The 25507-nt window shown below is 35.7% G+C and overlaps 1 protein-coding gene across 1 annotated transcript in view; it reads right to left on the bottom strand.

Moving 5' to 3' along the window:
* Nucleotides 1–25507, bottom strand: part of LOC126974424 (muscarinic acetylcholine receptor DM1) — a 105107-nt gene that overhangs the window by 20465 nt on the left and 59135 nt on the right. Inside the window, exon 2 of the mRNA XM_050821913.1 lies at nucleotides 21315–22120. Coding sequence (XP_050677870.1) covers nucleotides 21315–22051 — 737 coding nt within the window. The 5' untranslated portion in view covers nucleotides 22052–22120. The remainder of the gene's footprint in view (nucleotides 1–21314; nucleotides 22121–25507) is intronic.

Here is a 25507-nt window from a genome sequence, read left to right as displayed (position 1 = left end):
GCGGAACGAAGACCCAGTATTCCGATATTTGGCTGCGCATTGTCGAGGAGCAGTGATTCTACAAATGAGGTTTTTTTTTGTGGTTAACGTGCAAACGTCAGTCTTCTGTCCGTATATACAGCATTAGCACTATTAGTACTATCTGCCTACCTGCTCTTTAGAGGTCCTATCATTAATATGCAGTAAAAACAATTAAAGACACAGCTTTTGGAATTCCAGCGTTCCAGACAGCGGTATTGAACAATATCTGTCCATAATCACCTGTACGCTGCGCCCAGTGATAAAGGTGGTCCACTGGCATAAACCCTCGGGTAGCCCAAGTGATGGGAGGTACAAGAGGAGCTCCTTGTGCCATAAGCGATCGAAGTCTTCACTGTATCCAGACTAACTGCCAGGCGATCTCCCTTGCCTACCATGTTCTCCCGCCCATCTTTCTTTGTCAAAATAAGGGACAAGACAAGCAAGACATTGAGTTTCCGTAATAGATACGCCCTGCCCATTACAATCCACTGCCGCTCAGGATTCTTGAAAAACCCAAAAATTCTGAGCGATCCTACAATAATTGCGCTCGTCACCTTGAGACATAAGATGTTAAGTCTCATTCGCCCAGTAATTTCACAAGCTACGGCGTCTTTCAGATCACGGCAGAAAAAGGCACCGTTGTGATACTCATAATCTAGCCAGAATCCTGTGCAAAGAAGCCTCCCACTGGTAAACCCATCTATATGTTAGATATACCATAAGATCACCCACCAACCGAATGATGAAGCCATAAATAATGATTCAAAAGACTGGCAGTTCTCTTATTTAATGTCAACTTTTACGAAGTGTTGGTAAATATAGTTTTTGACCAAAATGGAAAAATAAGTTTTGATTTGATTTGATTAAAAGTAAAATAAAAATTGTGAATCTTTTACCATCTCTCGGTAACTAAATAAAACTAAATTAGGTTAGATTCACTAGAGCCTTCAGTGAGCATTGAGCTATATAAAATGTGGAAAAGTTCGTAACAAAATATAAAGTACACCACAGACCATAAATGAATTAGGGAACATAGCCGTGACACAAAGTTTCGCGAACGTGCCGAGTGTAGAATTTACCAGTGGGAGGCTCCTTTGGGCAGGATGCCGGCTACATTATGAGTACCACAACGGCGCCCATTTCTGTCGTGAAGCAGTAATGTGTAAGCCTTACTGTTTCGGTCTGAAGGGCGCCGCAGCTAGTGAAATTACTGGGCAAATGAGACTTGACATCTGATGTGAAATGGAAAAGGGGGGTGTTGGGTAACGACGATTTATCTTGATTTCCGGCGAAACTACAAGTCCTATGGAAAAATAGTTACATAGCAAAGTTATAGGTAATAAAAATATCTACAACTTTAGTTTCACACATTTTTCACATAACCTCAAAATTTATGTGGAAAATTCAAATAACCAGGTTTCCACTTCCCGAGCTCATATCGCCCGTAATTTAATGAAGATTAAGTAAACGATATTAAAATATGGAATTTAAAAGTATTATAGTTGTTTTTTTTTATGGATTTTATGGTTCAGCCTTGTATTATTTTACTGTATTTTAAAAATATATATATGTTTAAACTTTTGTGTAATTAATATGATTAATATGTATGTATCTGAATTGTATTTTATGTGATTGACGTTGACTAGCAATCTTTTGATTTTTGTCAATAAAATATTTTTGACTTGACTTTGACTTTATTTTCCCTTTCATTTTTTTTATATTCTCTTCCTTTTCCAATGGCCATGGGATTCATCCTACTATTTTCTTTTAAAGTGAAACTTTTATTACATCGTCTCAAACTTTTTCGTCTTTGTGTTGCATGTCGCGTGACGGTCGGGCGGCGCCTATAGTTCTCATATTGGATGCAATTGCGTTTGGGTGGAAGAGTAGGTTCGAACCCCACACACTTGATAAAGGTTTTTTTATTTAATAAAAATGTAAAGCAATATATATATTTGTATTTTTCTATGTTGATATTAATACCTACATTATTTTGTGATAAAAAGTTTCACTTGCATCGTGGTTTCATAAAACCACATAATTGCGTTTTTAATTTAACCCAACGCTTCGTGACTGATACTTGCAAGCGCTTTAAACCTTTAAAATACTTTAATTAATTTATGTATAAAACTCGTGTTGATCAAAGAATGTTACATGACTCTACACATGAATCTACACATGTTTTTTTTTGGTTACAAAAATTATCGAGCCTAGTCCAATAACAAATAAGAGACGTCTTTCTCATCTCACTGAAAAACGTGGAGTTGCGAAAAGTAGCAAGTGAATATCTACAAAGATAGATTATATAGATAATCTACCTATCTGAATTACAATATCGGATGTATTACAATACCAACTTACTGTATTTACCATATGTTCGTAAAAATTTGAGCTCTTGAGAAGAACATATTATAAGAAACTCAACGGCCACTCTTTCCTATCAAATTGAGTATTTTACAATGGCTGACGGCAATGAATGACGTCGTAAAACGTTACAACGAACTACAAGAACTTATATACAGCTAACCCGGCAAACGTTGTTTTGCCATATAAATTGTATTGATCTTTTGCTTGCTAGTTGATAAGAGATGGCGCTAGGTGCATTCATTAGTAACAATCACACTTCTTTTATATTTTGTATAATTCACACTATAGTTTTATAAATTATAGCCTATTTGTTATTCTGGTGTGAAAGCTATATTATTGTAAAGTTTCATCAAAATCTATTCTGCAGATTTTGCGTTAAAGAAGTTCAAACATACATCCAGACATACAAACTTTCACATTTATAATATTATTAGGATGTTACTTGCTGCTACGGAACCTTTCATGGGCGAGTCCGACTCGCACTTGGCCGCTTTTTTATGAAACCGTGACAACACGAGACATGCACCTCATAGACAAAGTCAAAGTCAAATTAACTTTATTCAATTAGGCTTCTAAAACTAAGCGCTTCCGAATCGTCACTATAAATATTTCTTTTTAATTACTGAATTTACTATAACATGTTGGTAAAGAGTTGATCTCGTGAGAAGAACATATAAGAAACTCAACGGCCACTCTTTTCTTTAGTATTTTACAGTGGCTGTAATATACATAATAAATTAGTGTCTAAGGTGCTGCATCTAATATATGAGTCGTGTTCAAATAATATAAATTATTTCATGAAAAGTAATAAAGAGTTAAATGTATAAATATAAATTATCGTATATTAGATGCATCAACCTTTAGAGCTTGAACTCATTGTTTGTGTAAGAATGCTTCGTGAACATGATGGTCGTGATTACTGTCACAATTAGTAATTGCATCCAATAAATACAATAATTTATTAACAGGTCGACCTGGCACCAGAAACAGCGCCCGTTCACGAGTTGATCATCGTTCCCCTCGCACATTTTGAGGGAAGGAGACGACCCGGCACTCGACGCCGCCGCAAGCAATGCCATTCACTGAGCCGTCGGCTTATGAATGACTTTACTTTCTTAAATCCACACAAAGAAAATTCAATAAATGTTTAAAAGTGGTCAAGTGCTAGTCAGACTCAGATTGCAGAATAACTTTTTATAAGTGAAACAGGTCGGGATGATATAACAATATCTAAATGGTTTTAAATTTGTAAATCGCCATTTTGGTTTTTTTATATGTTGTAATTACGGCAATAGAAAGAAAGAAAGATATTTACAAACACAATATTTACATAAAGAAATAAAATAGAAATACATTAAAATAAAATAATAATACCAACATAATAAAATAGAAATATAAACTTTTAAATTTCTGACAGACAGACTAACTGAGAGTCGAGTCTGAACCTAAAAATAATTTATTTTCTCAAAATTCCTTTGCATTTTCGCAAATTTTCAAGTCCTTGGGTAAAAAATCTAACCAAGTAAAGCAATATTTACTGTTTATGTAATAACTTTAGTGTTACTCTATGATACTAAAAGCCTGTCTCCCTCCGCGTGTAAGTATTGAAATCCTAAGTACGTGAGGCGGCCTCTACAGAGTAGGCCAGCTAGTAGGGACTCACGACCGAGCAGTGACGGATACGCGAGCTTTGTTGTCACATACTTCACAGATCCGACCGATATTTAACAAATAGAGAACATTTTTTTTGTATGTTAAAGAGAGGACAAATGAGAGTACGTGTCACCTGGTGTTAAGTGATCACCACCGCCCACATTCTCTTGCAACACCAGAGGAATCACAGGAGCGTTGCCAGCCTTTAAGGAAGGTATACGCGCTTTTTTTCAAGGTACCTTGTCGTTGTATCGCCTTGGAAACATCACTTATCCAAACGGTGGGTTACAACACCACAGGAATCACAGTGCGTTTTTTGAAGGTACCCATGTCGTTCCAAGGTAGTTTATTCCACGGCTTTGTAGTACGTTAGCTTGTATATTTTATAATAATGTAAATTGAAAATATAATATATTGTAAAATATATTATTTAAGTCACAATTTATTGTAGTTTGTTTGTGTGCCTAAATTAAAAAAAAAACTATTTAAATGTCAGCTGTCTGTTAGCATTAATAAAATAAACATCTCCGACATACAAACTGACTGACACAAGTTATTTAGTTAAACTTAGTTCCTTTTGATTACTTTTCGGGTCGGAATCGTAAAAATAGAATGAATAGAGATCTAAGAATCTACGAGGCATTAATAATTAAACCTGAGTTAAGTTTGTTTGACAGATTTATGAGTTGTTCGTTTTAAAAGGCGTTGTTTTCGCGAAATTACTTCCCGAAGTTCGCAGAAGTTATTAATAGTTCTGAACTCGCGATGACTAAGTTTTATTCTGAGAAAGCATTTCACTCGTGTTAAGTATTTGATTTAAACTTATGTTTTTAGTTCTGTTTATCAACCTTTACAGTTATTTAGAATAAGTATAAAGCTTAGATTTAAGATTTGTCACTAACATGTTCTGTTAAACTTTGTTAGTAATTGAAACCAAAATGTCGGGTTACGTAGTAATACTTTGTAAAAATAACACTACAAGAAATAAGAAAGACACTGGAATCACACATCATCAGTAAGTATTTTGTATTTTATTCATTTGAATGTAAAATGACACGAAGCGTGTGTAACAAAATTTGAAAGATGCCGTTTTGTGTCAAGATGCAACGCACACAAGGATTTTTAGGTAGTGTGGTATCTAGTTGCAGCGCAGTGGAGACCAATCCTTAATCTAACTTTAAGTGTATGAAAAAATTTTTTTTACAATAAAACAATCGAATACAAAAAGAAACTATTCCAAAGGAATATAATATGCACTAAAGAGTAACAAAAAAATTGCGTATTCTTCTACAACTTTATTATCAATTTATTTTTAAGTGGAAAGTGGAAGTGTTCCAAGAAGAAGAAGATAGAAGAGACTTAGTGTTCGGTGAGGTGTGACGCGTTGAAGGTACCGCCGCCCACAATAGGATCAGCGGCAGACCGGCGAAGTGCAAGTTCAGAAAAAGTGAACACAAATAAAGACTCGTTTCTATAAGCGGAGTATTATTTCCAATCCCTGACCCACTCTTAGAGTTCTCCTAAGTAAAATGAAATGGAAAATATTACAATGCCTTAAATCAATCAAATTATTATGACAATATAATGCAATAACAATTATTGCTATTTTTGGAATTAATCGTACGGTAACAATCAGCCTTCAAATAAAAAAATAATCATAAAATCGGTTTACACCAGTAGAGCCTCCTCCTTTTTTGAAGTCGGTTAAAAATTTATATATAGACCGCATAAAAGTCACTCAAATTAATAAAACAATATAATGCAATGACAATTATTGTTGTTTTTGGAATTAACCACACGGAAAGCATCAGCCTTCAAATAAAAAAAAAAAAACATCAAAATCGGTTCACTCAGTCGAAAGTTTTGAGGTAACTAACAAAAAGAATACAGTCAAATTGAGAAGATTCTCCTTTTTTGACGTCGGTAAAAATTTTGTTTCTCGCGCGTCACTATTTGTGAACAAACCTCATTTCCAATGTAACTCTATGCGAAATGTTTACACATACCTTTACCAGTGGGAGGCTCCTTTGACCCAAGAACCTAAACTAAACGATTTTAAGCTTTTCTAAACAAGACTTTTCCAACGATATATTATATGGATGTGTTACTTATTGTGGTTGATGAGGAATATATGTATACAGATGTTCGTTAAGATAATTTAATAGTAATATAAGATATTGACTGTCAAAGCATTTATGAATGTGTTGTCAATGTGTGTGACTTGTGTCTAATCTGTTTTTTAAAGTTTTATCACACTTTACAAGATTGGAGGTTAGAGGTAAAAATCTTAATTATTAAGGAGTTATACACATGATTTGAGTTTTCTTTAGTGGCAAAAAGCGAGACAACACGTCCTGAGGATGCCTCGTGTAGAGGCGAAACATGTGTCGAATTGTTTAAAGACAAATATTGGCGGAATTAACACTAAAGAAAACTCAAATCATTTGTATAATTATGGATTTCCGCAAAGTAACGCCTACTTCAATATTTTTTTTAAATAAGGACTTGGCATATTAATAAGGAATAAACTTTAATGTCGTTTCCTTTATAATTTCAGGTTTCTTTTCATATGGAGATGTTATGAATTAATTACATCTTCATATTAATTAAGTGTGTTAAAAACTATAAAGTAACAAAATAAATCTTTTATTATTTCAGAGCAACACATTATCGTTTTATTAATTGGCCGTTCCTATAAACTATCATTAAATAAATAAAATAGTAGTAAAAAAAAACTAAAAACACGTTTTTAACGCGAACTAAATAATTTGAAAATTTATCTGGAAATTTAAAATTAACATCAATTCCTGCCTTATAGACGGTTGATAAAAATTTATATACTTAAATTAACAAAAATCTTTACATGATGTTCCCAAAATTACTAAATATAATAAAATGTGTGTATGTAATTATTGTGTTCGTGTTTATAATAAGTTACCGAGTAGCATTAAAATTTGAATTCTAGATTATTTAAGAATAAGTTACATAGTTGGCTAAAAGCCTATAATTTTGGATGGATGGATAAGAAATTCTGATATTAATTGTATTAAGTTAAATATTTGCTAGGAATAATGCTAGCTAAATATATAAGCTCATTATTATTATATATTTTAACACCATTCTTTGCAAATTATTATTGTCATAACCAGTCAAGAAGTCGATTATTGGAGTATATTAAAATAACTGTATGTAAGCAGAACATAACCTTCGAAATCGTTATGTGTATCCATAACCTTCAGACCATAAGATATTGTCAGCTCTCGTCGCATATAAATATTAAAAACACTTTTCTTCAAGACACCGACACGCAAACCCCAACGCGTAAATAATGAAAGACTTAACAATCGGAACTAAACATAATGACAGCTATGCTTCCCTTTCATTCATACACGATTGACATAAAGCTGTCTCTCAGCGATGGTATCGGCGAGTCGGTGACAGCTTCAAGCTCGGAATCAATTGACAATGGTCGCATCTGTTGTCTATGATATGAATAGACCGTTCTACATTTACCCTATTTTCTCTTTAATCTATTAGACTTGCTGTATGATACGACCTCCTCGCTTACAATTATTGTTTTCATCCATAGCTTGTTTTGAAATGAAATGAAATTAATTTATTTGTATGAATCGTGGTAACAATATGGTTCTTAACATTTGATAGATGTACAGCACAATTCGCCAATTTATCGGCATACAAATATTTTATTGTCAATAAAGGAATTTTTGTATTTATGCGACATTAATATACATTACATAGCTGTAATTCAATAATTTACTATAAAATAAACATTAGTTTGTAGGTATCTCTCAAATAGTAACATTTAAATACTATTACTTTTGGATAACTAATTCTTTTAAACTATAGAAGCAATTTGATTTTACCATAACTAATTTACACTTTGTATTTTTTATCTAATTTTATACCAGTATTTTATTCATAATTTTCCTAAAATTGTAAATTAATTTTAGATTTTGGATTATTAAGGCGTTTCGATTCGAAAATATCCTTTTCAGAAACCAAATAATTTTACTAAATTACCACGCTTAAAGCTTCTCTGGGGTGAAATTTCATATGTTGTCACTACGACCAATGGCGATATTCGGTTTTTGATGAAAGAAGTAATTATTAACCGACTTCAAAAAGTAGGAGGTTATCAATTCGATCGGTATTTTTTTTATGTTTGTGATGTACACAGATTACTCTGAGCTTTATGGTTCGATTTACGTAATATTTCTTTAGTTCGATGCAGTATAGATGCCATTTCGTCCCATAAAAATTTTACATATTTTTGCCCAGTAGTTTGCATTTTATGACTATTTTTTATGAAAATTTTTGTTTACCTCGATGATATGTTTTTTTTTTGGGTACGGCTTTTTTAGGAGTTTTCATTCAGGTTCAGACTTAAAACCTATACTAATAGGTAGCATATATAAATAATAGCATTGTATTAATGTTAAAGGTAAAGGTGTATTAAATCAAATTTTTTATTTATTTGATACTTTTCAGTTTCTGAAGTCGGTGTTTTTAAACGAAGTTTTTTTTCTTTACGCCTTGAATTGGAGGAGACTTGAACCTTGATTGTCGATGACTCTAGTTTCCGTTGGTCAATTGGTTTTTTTCACATATAATTAGATTTATTTAAGCTTGAAAGTTCTTGAACTTTAGTAGTAAACAAAGCGACGCTAATGAAAAAAACCTTCTTAATAAAGAAGACTTAGATAATTTATACGTCTAGATAGAGTCTCGTGCTGTTAGACAGCCGATAAAAACAGGCCAGTAGTTTAGTATGTTTGGACAAGCTACGTCCTACACTCGCGATTTGTTTGACACTTTGTGTTAGTGTGCGTGAATTGCTCAAAATAGAGGTTACTTCTTTAGTCTATTTTTTTCGACGTTTTCACAGCTGTCATAGTCTATCTAGACCTAATCTAGATGTATTAATGATCTAAAATAGCTTATATAATCGCAAGACTTTGTGTTTGCCACAAAGCAAAACCATACTTGGTGATCATAGTCCGCTATATAGAATGCAATTTTTTGCAAATTATTACAGAGATGCTATAGATATCTTCTGTGACAATATACCCAAAATAAAAAATAAATTAAGTACAAAGATAAGTTAGCAAGTAAATAATCTGTTAATCTTTTTTTTTCTTGTTATTGGCTGTTAGAATAAGTCCTATTTTTATCAAGCTTGTTTGTTAAGCGTATTTTGTTGCGCTGTAGTTATTGTATCAATCACGCATGCCACGTCCACATTCAGTAGACGCAATTGATAAATTGTATTTTTGTGTATTTTACTACTTTGCAATCCATACAATTTTGTCAGTTTTGTGAACTAAATAAAAAAAAAACGGTTATTGGTGATGCCAAAGAGTCAAGCCTATTGAAGAATACTGGAACAGAGCTAAATCTAGAGATATACTTGAATCTAGATGATTATAACTACTATGCATCAATTGATTTTTGATTACATATAACTAGGCTTATTTTGAGTCTAAAGCTCTTGAATATTATAGTACAAATAGCGATGCTAATGAAAAGAAAACTATGGAAAGAAAAAGACATTTTCAAGGTAAATTTGAGCAATTCAATGAACGAATAGAAGGTCATTTACGATAACTGTACTATAATTATTTCATTAACATAGATAGCAACATAAATAAAGAAACGTCCGAAGGTTGCCAAAAGCATAAGTATTATATCTGATCTTGTTAGAATGATACACAATTAATAACTCTGATTTTTGCAAAGTATTTGCTTTGTCAGAGGTTAGCGGACTTAATGGCAAAACAATATTGTTTGATATTGTAACGATTGAGTTATTGATGTCCTACAAATTTTTATAAAATAGAAGGTCTTCAGACAAACTTGTTGGATGTCTGATGGTTGCAATCAGTAATATTCTTGCTCTTCGTATTTGCTGTATCTTAAAAGCTGCAAAAATAATAGTAGTTATAGGTAGTATCAATCTTATATAAGTATTTTTTTATATAAGAGCGGGCAATCTCATGGACATTCGCAACAACAGGTGTCAAGAGTTGCGTTGCCGGCCTTTAAGGTGCTCTTTTCTTGAAGGTCCCTAAGTTCGGGAAAACCGCAGTCAGTAATTGATTCCACAAAGTGGCTGTGCGAGGCAAGAAATTTCTTGCAAACCACGCGGTTGTCGAATACCAGACGTCAATGTGATGCGGGTGGTATTTAGCATTTTCACGAATGACTGTTGGTGAAATTCGGCCGCTGGAATCACCCGAACCGCTCCTCTGAGCATTCCCCGTGATAAATGCGTTAGAAGATGCAGAAGGGACCCACATCTCTACGCAACGCCAAATAATTAAATCGATCGGAGATGACTTGATCGTCGATGATTCGAGCCGCTCTTCGTTGTATGCGGTCAAATGGAAGAAGCTGGTACTGGGGAGCACGCGCCCAGCAGTGAGAACAGTATTCCATGTGAGGCCGAATTTTCGTCTTATATTGTTGCAGGCGTTGGCTTATAGTGAACTACTGTCTCGCCTTACTGAGTACACCAAGCTTTTAGATGCCAGTTTGGCCTTCACTTCCAAGTGACCACGAAACTGAACGTCGCTCGATACATCGATGCCAAGTATGCCAAAACAGGCTGTGGCAGTTAGAGGAGTGATCTCGAATCGAGGGGATACGACAAAGGGAGAGTTTTTAGCGGTGAATGCACAAACTTGTGTCTTCTTGGGGTTGAATTGAACTAAGTTTAATCGGCCCCATTCCGAGACTTTGTGAAGCATATGAGAGCAAGCCAGGTTTATTACTTTACAGCTACGTCTTACACACGCGATACGTCAGTCATTTTGTTTTTAATGGGCATGCGTTGAAAGTAGAGGTTAATAGATCGCCAGATCAATCCAGTGCCTCTTAATAGAGCAGTTGGATCTGATAGAAATCATCTTCAGGATGCTGTTGCCCTTCAGTATAAGGACACTTGCTAGAGCAATATAACGTGAATCCCATAAAAATCAAGAGAAATAGAGAAAAACAAACTGTATTTTTTTTATGTAACCCATAAAACAGTAAAAACACTCTTTGACATGTTAATGACGTGCCAATTAGCAATGGCTGCTGAATCGATACGGCGATAATTCGCTTTTGAATCGAAAGCGAACTAGATATCGAGTATTGAATATGTAACAGGCTGGTTTTAAAATGCGGAAACGCCTTTTTATATTCGTATGCAAGGATCAAGCATAAATTGAACTTGTATTTAAAATACAAGCTTTGCATACTCTTAGCATACATAACTGTTTTGTGTTTAAAATAGAATAGGTATACATCACTGCAGAAGTCTGTCTTACAAAAAAATTTAATTGTAATTAATATTTTTTTTTTATGGAATAGGAGGACAAACGACCGTACGGGTCACCTGTTGTTAAGTGATCACTACCGCCCACAATCTCTTGCAACACCAGAGGAATCACAGGAGGGTTGCCGGCCTTTAAGGAAGGTGTACGCGCGTACGTGTTTTTGAAGGTCGTATCGTCCCGGAAACACCGCACAAGAAAGTTCATTCCACAGCTTTGTGGTACGTGGAAGAAAGCTCCTTGAAAACCACACTGTGGAGGACCGCCACACATCCAGATGGTGAGGATGATATCCTAACTTGTGGCGTGTCGTGTGAAGATGGAATTTGGCGGCAGGTATCAGGTTAAACAGCCCTTCGGAACACTCCCCGTGATAAATGCGGTAGAAGACATACAATGAAGCGACGTCTCTACGCAACGCCAAGTGATCCAGCCGTTCACAGAGCACTGAGTCCCCCACAATTCGAGCTGCTCTACTGGGGCTGATACTGGGGTGCTGATATTTGACTATTTAAGAGTATAGCTTGCCAATTTTCATTGATGTCAAATTTTCCCAACTTCCAGTGAATTCTAAAGTGATATAGTATTCTGTGCTTCAAAATCACTTAAGAATATTTTTCTCTGATTAGTATTAAATATTTTAAATGCTATATCAAAAAATATAAAAGGCATAAAATGCATTTATTTTCTCAATAATGATTCATTTAGAATTATTTTTGATATCATTTCGAATAGCCTAAACACATGGTCGGATTTGGTACGGTCGGACGGTCCGGTGGGCGCCTCGTACCAATTATTCCGGCGTAGCACTCGGTACGGTTTGGACCGTAATTATAATAATATTGTGTGATAGATAATGCGACATACCCTCACACATGGTCCGCTACCAGACCGCATCAGATGATGCGCCCATACCAAATCCGATCATGTGTTTAGGCTAAAACACTACCATCGCTTCGGAAACAAATGAAACAGAAGAAACTCTTCCAGTATTCTTTTTTTGGGCCCTTTCAATAAACTATTCAATATTGTACTGTCATTACATAGATTTAATGATTATAACAATATTGTGAGATAGATAATGCGACCTACCCTCTGACATGGTCCGCTACCAGAGCGCGTCCGATGGTTCGCCCATACCAAATTCGATCATGTGTTTAGGCTATAACACTACCACCGCTTCGGAAACAAATGAAACAGAAGAAACTCTTCCAGTATTCTTTTTTTGCGCTCTTTTTAATAAACTATCCAATACTGTACTGACATTATACAACGTGAATCAAAAAGGGTATAACATCCCTTCAATGCTACGTTATATAAATCATATGCAATAGTATTGTGATGTTTAAATTTGAATAAATAAAATAAATAAGAATAACAAAAGCCCCTACAAAATAAAAATATTATTTTTCAATTTCTTTTCTCAGACAACCCTAACTTTTAAAGAGACCGCCATTTAATATGGGCGGAGCCGTTGTTTGTAAACAAAATTAGGTAGCCTACCTACGGACTTAAACATTAGGTATTCGATAATAATAGTACATACCAATCTTGCTGCGCAGCTTTTTAACACTCCTTGAGTTTCACAATAAATACACAGAAAACACCACATCACGTCATGTTGATTATGTTTTAGGTACCTAAGTAGATACCTAGTTATTTCGTCACTAGTACATTCAAAACAGCCCAGGTACATCACACATGATACAGTTATAAAAAGGTGCGTAGGTTTTGCAGCAACACCACTAAAGGAAGGGTTCAATCATGCACCAATCTTCGTAAACAGGCGTATGAGGGAAGCCTCCTATTCCGGTACCGACGGTGGTACAATTCGCGAGCTGCGACCAGATTGTTATTTGTCACCGCACCAACATACAATATCATGTCGTCATAATCATTGTTCCCATAATCTGCCATGATTATCATACGAAAATACTGCGATCCAAAAGTCCAACGCGACGATCTAACAAACAGGAATGTCGGAACATAACTAAAGTATAAAAATTATTAAATAAAATGTCCATTGAATTTGGTATAATGATTAAGGGGTATGCACACTCGCCGAAATAACACGCGGCTTGTATTTTTTATGGAAAGGGATGACAAACGAACGTACGGGTCACCTGGTGTTAAGTGATCACCGCCGCTCACATTCTCTTGCAACACCAGAGGAATCACAGGAGCGTTGCCAGCCTTTAAGGAAGGTGTATGCGCTTTTATTGAAGGTACCCATGTCGTATCATCCCGGAAACACCGCACAAGGAAGTTCATTCGTAAGAAAGCTCCTTGAAAACCGCACTGTGGAGAACCGAATTCGGCGGCAGGAATCGGGTGAAACAGCTCTTCGGAACACTCCCCATGATAAATGCGGTAGAAGACACACAATGAGGTGATGTCTCTACGCAACGCCAAGTGATCCAGCCGTTCACAGAGCACTGGGTCCCCGACAATTCGAGCTGCTCTGCGTTGCGCGCGGTCAAATGGATCGAGCTTACTGGGGTGCGCCAGAGCAGAGATGACAGCCTATTTGGCTTTGCTCTCCAGATGGCCTCGAAATGACAATCACTCAAGATTTCAAGACCCAGTATTCCGGTACTAGGCGAGGATGTAAAGGAAGTGTTGTCAAAGAGCGGTGATACGACAAATGGGGTTTTATTAGTGGTATACGCGCAAACTTGAGTCTTCTGGGAGTTAAATTGGACAAGGTTCATATTTACCCACATAATAGGGGCAAGCCTCCACATTTCTATACTCTGGGCTGCTACTCAGAAATTTCTTACTAAAACCCCATTGCTTTGCAAATGCCCGGCCCGGGAATGAAATACTTACCTATCTATTATTAATACGAGAATGGTCAAAGACATCCATTTTGACTAAAGTTATCCGTGAAGAACAATTTCTTAATAGGAGCCTATTAGAATTATCTTTATTGGATAATACATATTTTTGTGTTAAGAAGGGGCAAGACGAGCTGGACATTCAGCGAATGGTAATAGATACGCCCTGCTCATCACAATGCAGTGCCGATCAAGAGTTAAGAAAAACCCAAAAACGCGTGCTGAACTACAATTGCGCTCGTCACCTTGAGACATCAATCATTCAAATAATCCTACATTAAAGTGCTTAGGTAATAACTTATCAAAAATGAGAACTCATTTAATTTCCAACACAACAAAAATATCTTGAATTAAAAATGGTCCGGTGTGTAGGTTCCTTTACAATCGGCAATCCCTTTGATTTTACAAACACATAAACATTCTCCAATCACAGAGCAGTAAATATTTGAATCATAATATTCACATTCATACAGTTCAAAGAGTAAAAATGCCGATAGGCCAAACATTTAAACCTAAAAATATGCATTACAGAGTTTCATAATTGGATTAGAATTACCTATCTTTATTGGTAATTAAAGTAAATACAAATTTACAATGATTTTCAATGTCAGCTAAAGAAAATGCACATACAAAATAACTTCGTCTTCATGGCAAAATGAGATTATAATTTTCCTCACAGGTGCAATGAGCAGTAGGCATTTTACTATTATCTGATATAATGTCACATCTACGTTATTCATCTGTTTAGGTCAAAGAGAGTTCAGAAAAACAGCTGATAAGGGTGCATAGTTTTTGCAAAAACTGTGGACTTTAAATATTGTATTTAGATATAACGCTAATTCATTTCTGACTTCACATAGTCATTAGAGATGACCTAAGGAATGTTGGGTTCAAAGCATAGTATACCCTTTTTGATTCACGTTAAATAGATTCCGGACTCATCCGGAATCTATTTAACCGGATCAAAAAATCCATAGGCAGCATCCCTAAAATCTAAAGTGTAAGTAAGTGTTTTAAAAGTACTGCCCGAAGTGATACAGTAATAAAAAGAGCTCAAAGCTAAAACCTACGCTTAAAAATTAAATTGATTAATGACTAACTATCTACAATGCTATCCACTTAGAAGAAAGACAATTACTTCACAGAAAACATGTCCCATTGAACAGAACAAAAGTTTAATCTAAGAAAAACCCCATTTGTTCCGCGTTGTAATGTATTTAAGAACAAAGTTCTTGTTAGAACGCCGTCTCATCAATTACCTACGATGCCAACAGTAGAATGAAAATTTATTCTCTCAACTCACAACTAGACGGTGATCAATTTTAAACTTTAACAGTTTGTTTTAAGGTCGAATGTTGTTGGGATGCAGAAGTTTTTCACAGCGAATGTTATATTGAAGGCATTCCCATCGCAAGGGACTTGGACCATACGATGACAGCATCTGAAGAAATTTATGAAGTTTTCTATACTTTTCCCCTTTTATTTCATTGGATATTTGAATGTATGGCCCTATATGAATTCAGTAATAAGTGAGGATTTAGAAAGAATATTGCTTTTGGATAAAGAATTATAAAGGGGCGATTTAATGCCGTGCTTTAAGGTCTTGACGCAAGATATATCAGTTAACAACTAGCTTTTTCAAAATGAAGAATTATAGTAATAATTTGGTATGCAATAACATTTATAAAAAATTTACTGTAAGAGCGATTTTTTTTATATAAAGAGGCAAATATAAATGTTGGCAATTAGTGAAAAAGGGAACATGTGGTCATCTAGAGGGCATAGCCAAATCGAAGAAGCTGGATGTCATTAAGAGAGCAAGGCAACACTTAATGGCGGCCCACATTCGAGCTGGCCACATATGGAGAATTGTTGTCATCTCTGGTTTGGTGCACCCCAGTATCAGCTCGATCCATTTGACCGCGTGCAACGCAAAGCTGCTCAAATTGTCGGGGACCCAATGCTCAGTGAACGGCTGGATCACTTGTCGTTGCGTAGAGACGTTGCTGTACTATGTGTCTTCTACCGCATTTATCACGGAGAGTGTTCTGAAGAGCTGTTTCACGTCATTTCTGCCACCGAATTCCACCTTCGCACGATACGCCACAAATTATCCTAATTTCCCTCCCATCCCCACCATCTGGATGTGTGTTGGTCCTCCACAGTGCAGTTTTCAAGGAGCTTTCTCCCACGTACTACAAAGCTGTGGAATGAGCTTCCTTGTGCGGTGTTGCCGGCACGATACGACATGGGTACCATCAAAAAAAACGCGTACACCTTCCTTAAAGGCCAGCAAGAGAATGTGGGCGGCGGTGATTACTTAACACCAGGTGATCCGTACGCTTTGTCCATCTTTTCCATAAAAACAATAAACATGTCAAAAGTATGAAGAAGGAAAAGAAGTAGGTTGATGTGAGTGAGCGAGAAATAAGGAGATTGAGATTGTATTTTTTCATGGAACAGGATATATACAAGCGTAAGATGTCACTGATGTGAAGTTGTGATGAACGAGTTGTTACTAAATCAGACGAATCACCAGAGCGCTTCTATATAATCACTCATGCGGCGGCCTCTACAGAGTAGGCCATCCAGTAGGGACTCACGAGCGAGCAGTGACGGATACGCGAGCTTTTTTGTCACATACTCCACAGATCCGACCGATATCTTATCTTATAAATGGGGATACATATATAAATAAATCAAAGCATTGTAAAGGATATTGCGATCCAAATTTTAATTTTTAAGCTTTCTAAAGACGCAGAAACAATCTAATTTAAGTTGATTATTATTATAATGTAAAGGCCGTTGGGGTAGTAAAGTCCTCCAATGGCGAACGCGTACCGGAAGACGCAGTGTTGGTAGGCCCCCCACAAGATGGACCGACGATCTGGTCAAGATCGCCGGAATACTTTGGATGAGGGTAGCGCAGGAGCGATCGTCGTCGTCTTATCTTTGAGAGAGGCCTTTGTCCAGCAGTGGACGTCTTCTGGCTGAAATGGTGATGATGGTGATGATTATTATAATTAAATTACTATTCATGATGATCCTATTTATTTCCTATATACTAAGTAGGTTTAATGTCTATGCCTATGTCGTGGCTTCCAACGCAAACATTTCGCATATAATACACACAATAATACTACTTCTCTTCACAACACGAAGTGAATGCCGTTTACAGAGTAAGTACTGGATCGCCAACAATTTGAACAGCCCTGCATTTGCTCGCTGTACCGTGCCAGTAAAAATTACACTGTGTGTGTGCATATATTATGTACTAGCTGACCCGACAGACGTTGTTCTGTTCATAATAAAAAAAAAACTCTCGCGGGTGGAATTTTGTAAAATCTTAGCTGACCTCTTCTTGGTGAAAAGAATATTCCTACCAAATTTCAAGTCTTTAGCTCTAATGCTTCTAGAGATATCATGATGTGATGTGACTATATACGTGGAAATCTCTTATATATATATATATATATATAGATGTACATATAGCAGACCGTGAACGCGTCGAGATAAATAAAATGTAGATATATTATTATTATATATTATTCGAATCAAAAAATTTTATTTCCTACTTTAGTGAGTGAACCTATAGTTTCTACTTTAGATTGTAATAATTTGATGATAATGATGATGATACAAGAGTTGCCGAAATTGTTAACGATGATTCATAAATATTAAATGTATTTTAAAGTTTCTAATAATTAATAAAATACAATTCATAAATAAAACCCAAATACCCCCCATAATAATAAGTTTTTACTTCTGTTGGCGCTCCCGGAGAGCAACCCGTATTTTTTTTTTCAATTTTCCCTTTATTTATTGCAGTTTATGTAGGATTAAGTGCCTATCTACCCAGATACTCTTATTATATACCGCCTATTCTCCTATATACTCTACTCTCCTATAACTCTACTCTCCTATAACTCTACTCTCCTGTAATCAACTAATTGTTATCTAAGTGAATCGGTCTTTTTACACTAGAAGGTCTCAAAAACAAATTAACACTGTGAATCACAACGCACGAGCGAGCGCAGCGTGCCGCGGCAGCGGCCGGCGAGTGCCAGAACTGAATCAGCCCTTGTTCAACAATAATTTCAGATGGAAAACTGTATACATGCTCCAATTTTTACTAATATTGTTTTGCAAATTGCGTATGAAAACAAATTACCAATCAGAACGCTCGAAGTCTCACACTGCTAACTTCATTTGTATACACCTAGATTTATTATATTATCACTATATAATGTCACTAAAACCAAGCCGTTAAATTGTAAGAAATGAAATCGATTGACAATCTACCGGTAAATTATAATTGTATTATATGGGGTTTGACAAATAACCTAGAACATATAATCATAAAAGTAGGGAAGTTTTTTTTACATTTAAGTTGGTTCGATTGCCAGACGAGGCAAGTAATTTTTAGAAAATCTTTGAATGCCGAATTACTAACTTTTAAAAATAACATAAAGTCTTCTTTCAGTAAAATTCCGTATCTACGATAATTAAGGTACTTTCCCTTCATGTCCCATAACTTTGGGATGCCCTGTATATTTATAAGTTAGCAGTAAAAGTATACGAAAGCCAAATTGTGACTGCATATAACTGCGTGAGGGCAGAAAAAGACGCTACTATGGTATCTAGCTAGCATTCCGTGCAAGAAAGCCTAAACTGGTATAAATACTGTTAGATTCAGAATTATACTGTTAAATTCATTCAATTAATTGTCTCCTAACAATGAAAATAGAGAAATCAAATAACTAGGGTTAAGCCCTCCCACAAGTGTCGGAACCCTTGATGTTATACTTGCACAAAAACCACCTCCGGCAATTCCAGCCTGTCAGTCGGTTAGTTTCTCATATGTTACCACATTAAACCATCCACTTGAACAAATAATACGAACAGCGAATTAGTGTAGGACTAATTAAATTGAGGTAAATGACGAGTTTTATGTTTCGTCCGTTATATAAGTCCTAAGTGACCCTTTAAGCCCTAAACTTGCATCATCATCTTTTATCTGTAATTTTCCCTTCATTGTACTTAATTTTCCCTTAATTATACGTAGTAACTTAATTGTAAACCTGGATCTTCGAAAAATAAACAAATTATATTTTTCAATTAACAGCAGGATAAATGATGGCAAAGGTCATGATGGTCAGGAATCCCTGCGAATCACTAGAGCACTGCCAGTCTGTTAGGAAGGTGTACACGCTTCTTTTAAAGGTACCCATGTCATATCATCCTTGAAACACTGAAAGAATGGAAAACAAAGTTCATTCCACAATGTGGCTTGCATCATCATCATCATCAGCCGGAAGACGTCCACTGCTGGACAAAGGCCTCCCCCAAAGATTTCCACGACGATCGGTCTTGCGTTGCCTTCATCCAACGTGTTCCGGCGATCTTCACCAGATCCTCGGTCCATGTTGTTGGGGGCCTACCAACACTACATCTTCCGGTACGTTGTCGCCATTCGAGGACTTTTCTGCCCCACCGGCCGAATCTGTCCGTCGAACTATGTGCCCTGCCCACTGCTACTTCAGTTTCGCAATCACTTGGGCTATGTTAGTGACTTTACGTGGCAGAAACTCCTTATGCTAGCACCTAGTGGTGAGGATTATAATTAAAATTTGGCATGTGATGCAACACAGGAACTGGGTGGCACGGATCAGGTCAAATAGCTCTTCGGAACACTCCCCGTGATAAATGCTATGAAAGACACAAAAACGAAACGATGCCTCCACGCAGCGCAAAGAGATGAGATAAACACTTCGTTAGGTGCCGGTCCTTTAAAAATCTGCGAAAAATTCCACATCGAATGTTCATAGTCCGGTCCGTATCAAATTCAAATTCAAAAACACTTTATTCATGCAGGTCACGGAAATGACACTTATGAATGTCAAAAAAAATATTGTTTCTTATTGACGCTACTTCGTAAAGGGTTGAGCTACTGAGAAGAAGTAGCAAGAAACTCATTGCCACTCTTTTAAGTCAAGATTTACATTTTAATTGTTTTACAAATCATTTCAATTACAATATATGCAAAGTGACGCAACAAAAATACTCAAATGTCAAAAACTGAAAGGCTTACACGAGTAAGCTAAAAAAAAAGTAAATTAATACTTATAAACACAAGAGTTATTGAGTATAGTAGATGCATTAATCCACACATACCGTAAATAAATAGAGGCATTATGTGAGCATTTCATAAAATAAAATATATAATAACTTTAACTTTAAAGGAAATAAAAATAATAAAAAAAAACACATCAAGCAAACCTCCCGGTAACAAGATCATCCAGCAGATATCGATACGTTTAGTAGTTTTCACGTGATTGTAGCTCAAACAAAAGTGATTTACATATGATATCAAGTTTTCAGCTCAGTTAATCATAAGAAATTACATTTTGTAATTCGAATACGAAATGTAATTTTGTAGTTAAGTAGCACTAACTACTAACCTTTTTTTTATGGAATAGGAGGACAAACCAGCGTACGGGTCACCTGGTGTTAAGTGATCACCGCCCCCTACATTCTCTTGCAACACCAGAGGAATCACAAGAGCGTTGCCGGCCTTTAAGGAAGGTGTACGCGCTTTTTTTGAAGGTACCCATGTCGTATCGTCCCGGAAAACTGAAAATTTTATTTTAAAATTTTTAGCTAGCTTATATTTTATTTTTTCCTTCTAGGGAACATTATAATGTGATCGGCAGATATTTGAGCTTTTTGCTGCAGGCTGGTTTTTATTTTGTAAGAAAATAACCAAATTTTCTTTAAGTTTGGCCAATGTGATTCTGCTATTATTGCACGATAGGAGGTGGTGATCACATAACATCAAGTGACCCGGACACTCGTTTGTCCTCCTCTTCGATAAAACAATATAACTATTATATTATTTTAATTAAAATGCGGTTATATTATAACCGTATTTATCTATAAAGTATTTTTATATAGGGACTTAAAAACTTATACTGCGCATTAATGTACATCTTTAGCTGTAAACAAACAATCGTTTATTTATTTTGTTCTCAATGATTGAAAAACCACTTATTGAAAAATGCCTTCGAAATAAATGCTTCAATTAAGTTTTAAAACATACCTTGAATTCGATCTCTTCGACGAGTCATGCTTCTTCCCACCCTGTAGGTTCGGCAGGTCCTTCTGTCTTTTCTTCGTTTCCCGCCAGATCTTGTAGTACAGTATACACATCACTGTCACGGGCACATAGAACGCCGCTATCGCTGTCCCGAAAGTAATAAACTGGTTCGTCTCTATAAACTGTATGTAACACTCGTTTGGCGGCACTTTTCTCTCGCCGTCTATGTACGGCCAGGCGTAAATCCAGGGTGGCCACAACAACAAACTAAATCCCCACGCGCCTCCGATCATAACTGTCGCGCGGCGAGTAGTCCTTTTGGCTCTGTAGGTCAAAGGTCGCGTCACACTAAAGTATCTATCAAAACTTATTATTAGCAGGTTTAGCACTGACGCGTTTGACGCTAAATAGTCAAGCGCAAGCCAAGTATCACAGATGTGAGGACCCAGCGGCCAGTAGCCGTATATTGTGAACATTGTAAACAGTGGCATGGATATCAAGCCGACAGCGAAGTCCGCCACGGCGAGGGAGAAGAGGAAGTAGTTGCTGATAGTCTGCAGCTGCTTGTCGATCTTGAAGCTGATCATGACGAGGGAGTTGCCCACGACCGTGAGCACGGAGAGGACGCTGGCGACCATCGCGATGGCGATCTTCTGGACGAGGCTGTAGGGGCTGGTGGGCAGGTCGGGAGCGAGCGCCAGGTCAGAGAGGTTGGCTGAGTCGTTGAACACGACTAGCATGTCGTCAGCTCCGCGAGCAGCCGGACCCCGCGGCGGCGCGGCACGCCTGCCCCCCGTCAGCGGACACGCCTGTCAACAAAAACACCTTTTTATATTCCGTCATTCATAAAAATGTTATTTGTAATAAGAAAGTCTCATTCTGAATAGTCATGTAAAGTATTATGGATACCCAGTTTGTCGCAATTTGGTCTGAACAGCAGACCGTGGTATCAATATTTTTATTTATTTTCGTTTCAATCTTTTACGGCATAACTTTTCTAATAAAAAGTTTTTTAGTATTTTAATAAATTCATTTTCATTATTAATACTTCGAATTTTGTTTGGATTATTATATATTTTTATAGACATTACATAAGGACTCGATGTATGTAGTACTAATTTTGATTGTGGGAGGTTTAATTTATTTATATACCTTTCGGGAAATGGACGGGGCTCATTTTCTTTCTTTGTGTAATTGTGTAGATTTCTTTTAACAAATTTGCATATATAAAGATATATATGGAGGGTAGGGTTAAAATATTTAATTTTTTGAAATGGGGTAGACATGAGTCTGTTATTTTTATATTGATCAGTAAGCGTATGCACTTTTTTTGTAATATAAAGAGATCCTCGGGCATTTGTGCTGTTTCCCCTGAGAATAACTCCGTACCTCAAAAATGCGTAGCCATAGGCATAATACGCGGCTAGTGCGGTTTTAAGTTGGTAGTTTCAGTTCTCTGAGTCTAAATATAAATTTAGATAATTTTGTTTTTGTTTTTTCAATATGGCTCTTCCAATTTAAATTGCTGTCGATTTCAATGCTTAAAGTTAAGCATCTATTACAGATATTAAAAACCTAATCAGAAAAATAAACCAATTTTTTTTTAAATATTACGATTACTTGACTAATAACGATTTAAAATTACGAGGAGTATCCAAAATTTTGGTATTAAACACTCCAATACATTTAGTATAAAATTAGTAGAAAGGTCATTGTATCGCACAACAAGGTTGACGACCATCAAACATCTGCTTTGAATATTATATTTTGTACTTACTAAAATAAATGTTATTCCGTTAAATGATAGTTATGTTACTCTGTTAGGTTAATAAACAGTTTCTTTTAATATCAATACTAAACTAAAATAACCTTTTAAAATAACAAAACTAAAACCTTTCAACTAATCTTATAGTAAATGTATGGGAGTGTTTATTAATGTTATTTTACTAATTATATAACTTACTTTCGATATTAGGTTAAAGTTTCTTGATATCTGTAATAGTTACGGAATAATCGACTGGTCACACTTAACTATTATATCCTGTATAATATTGCTAATAACCTACAAGAGTAAAAATAAGTTGCTGTGGTCTTGCAGGGCGTCACATTGCACATATTGTCTTGCAGTGATTGTGCCACCTTTTTGTAATAATGTGAATAACAATAACATAACAATTTGATTTTATTAATATGAAGCCTGTTTTGTGAAACCTAGCATATAAATATTAGAAAGGCTGTGTCCGCTACTTTGTCAGCGTTCTTAGATCTAACTTAGCCTGTTATTATGTAAACGGCTTTGTTTGTTCGTTATTATGACAAATCATACCATAGTTTTGGAGTTCGTTAATTGGGAACGTTATAGATTAATAATGTTATAACTAATAATGATCTGTGTAAATGAAGCCGCAACCTACGCTAATGTATCGCTATAATCAACAACAACACTTCCCTGTATATCAAAATACAAGTCGAATTTATTAATTATTATTAACTACTTTAATAACAATAATAAATATATAATATTGACACACTTTTACATAAATTGCTGAGAAACATACAAATTTGGACATGCCCAGATAGTATTCTTCGCCAATTAGAACGCAGTATCGGAGACTGGTGCTCCGACACTGCGTACAAGTTTTGCTCACAATTTGAGTAACTGAATCCGTAAGAAATATATAACACTAGAAATAAGGGATTGCTTGTATCTAATTCTAGTAGGCTTCATAAGATACAAATAGCTTTAAGGATAAATGTATACACTTTTATAATAATGTCCCAACCACTGTTCAGGCATTATCTATAAATAAATATAAATGTTTTTAAAAAATGTCTCTGTTGTAAATCCTACTACTCCACAGGTGAATATTTAAGTGATCCGACAGCTACCGAATAGATTATGATTATTTTATAGCAATAGCAATGACAGTACAATATTATATATTTTATTAAAAAGAGCACAAAAAAAATGCTGCGAGCGTTTCTTGGGCCTCTTCACAGATCACAGCGTCATTTGTTTCCGAAGCGGTAGTATCTAGTATATTAGAAATGACATCAAAAAGAATTCTAAAGGAATCGATTTTGAGAAAATAAATGCCTTTTATAGAATTATTTAATTTCTAACATAGATTTTTAAATCAATTATGATTATGTTAGTATTATTATAAGCGTGATCGAATCACAAGCTCAGAAAGGGCACGGCGTCAGTTTGAGGAAAATACCACGAGAATACCTTTATCTTACAAAACACTGAAATATAATACGTGTCTATATTAAAGACAATACCATGTTATCGATCAAATAATGGTAGAGTAACTTGATAGTGCTTCCGACACATACACATACTGTTCTATATTATGTTACTATCAATGTTTTCTCAATAACCTTATGATTCGAGGTTTGCAATCAATTACGCGTTAGCGCTCCGCTTATACTTAGTCTGGCCATAAATACAGATACAATTAAAAAAAAAAAAAACAAAATATTATTACATTTGAAATCTGTCAGTTTTACATGATTGTTCATTGAGTTTTCTCATTCTCTTCTGTTCATTAAAATGGAGTGGGGTGATAAAGAGAACCGAATCACTGTAGTTGCATAACACAAAGTAGGTATGGAGCAAAATGCTATTTTTAATATAATAATTTTTAATCTCGAGAGATGAGGATAGCACCTAAAACCATGTTGCGTATATTAAAAGATGAATTAGGACTTGCAGCCTATAAGACTTACTTAACTGATAGTTTAAAAAAAATAGGGTGATAAAATCGAAACATTTTAACAAACAAAATGTCCGTATTTATGCTCAAAGCTCTAAGGAAGCTTCCCAATTATTTGACAGAGTGCAACGTGAGCACTATCCGACTTCAGTGATGGTTTGGTGAGGTATTAGCTATGAAGGAGTGACTGAGCCATACTTTTATGAAAAAGGTATCAAACCATCGGCACAAGTGTATCAAGATACCATTCTTGAGAAGGTAGTGAAGCCCCTTAGCAACACTATGTCATAAAGCTCATTGTACGAAGTCTTGGTTGAAAACGAACGCTTCTGACTTCATCAGAGAAGAAGACTGGCTGTCGTCTAGTACCGATCTTAATCCGCTGGATTATGATTTATGATCAGTTTAAGAACGCACGGCTTGCTCTAAACGCCATGATAATTTGGAGTCCCTAAAATACGATTGGCAGTGAAGAAT

The sequence above is a fragment of the Leptidea sinapis genome, chromosome 32 (genome assembly GCF_905404315.1).
Source record: "Leptidea sinapis chromosome 32, ilLepSina1.1, whole genome shotgun sequence".
In the NCBI taxonomy this organism is placed as follows: domain Eukaryota; kingdom Metazoa; phylum Arthropoda; class Insecta; order Lepidoptera; family Pieridae; genus Leptidea; species Leptidea sinapis.
Note: the sequence above shows the minus strand (reverse complement) of the source record. Positions and strands in the feature narration are given on the sequence as shown.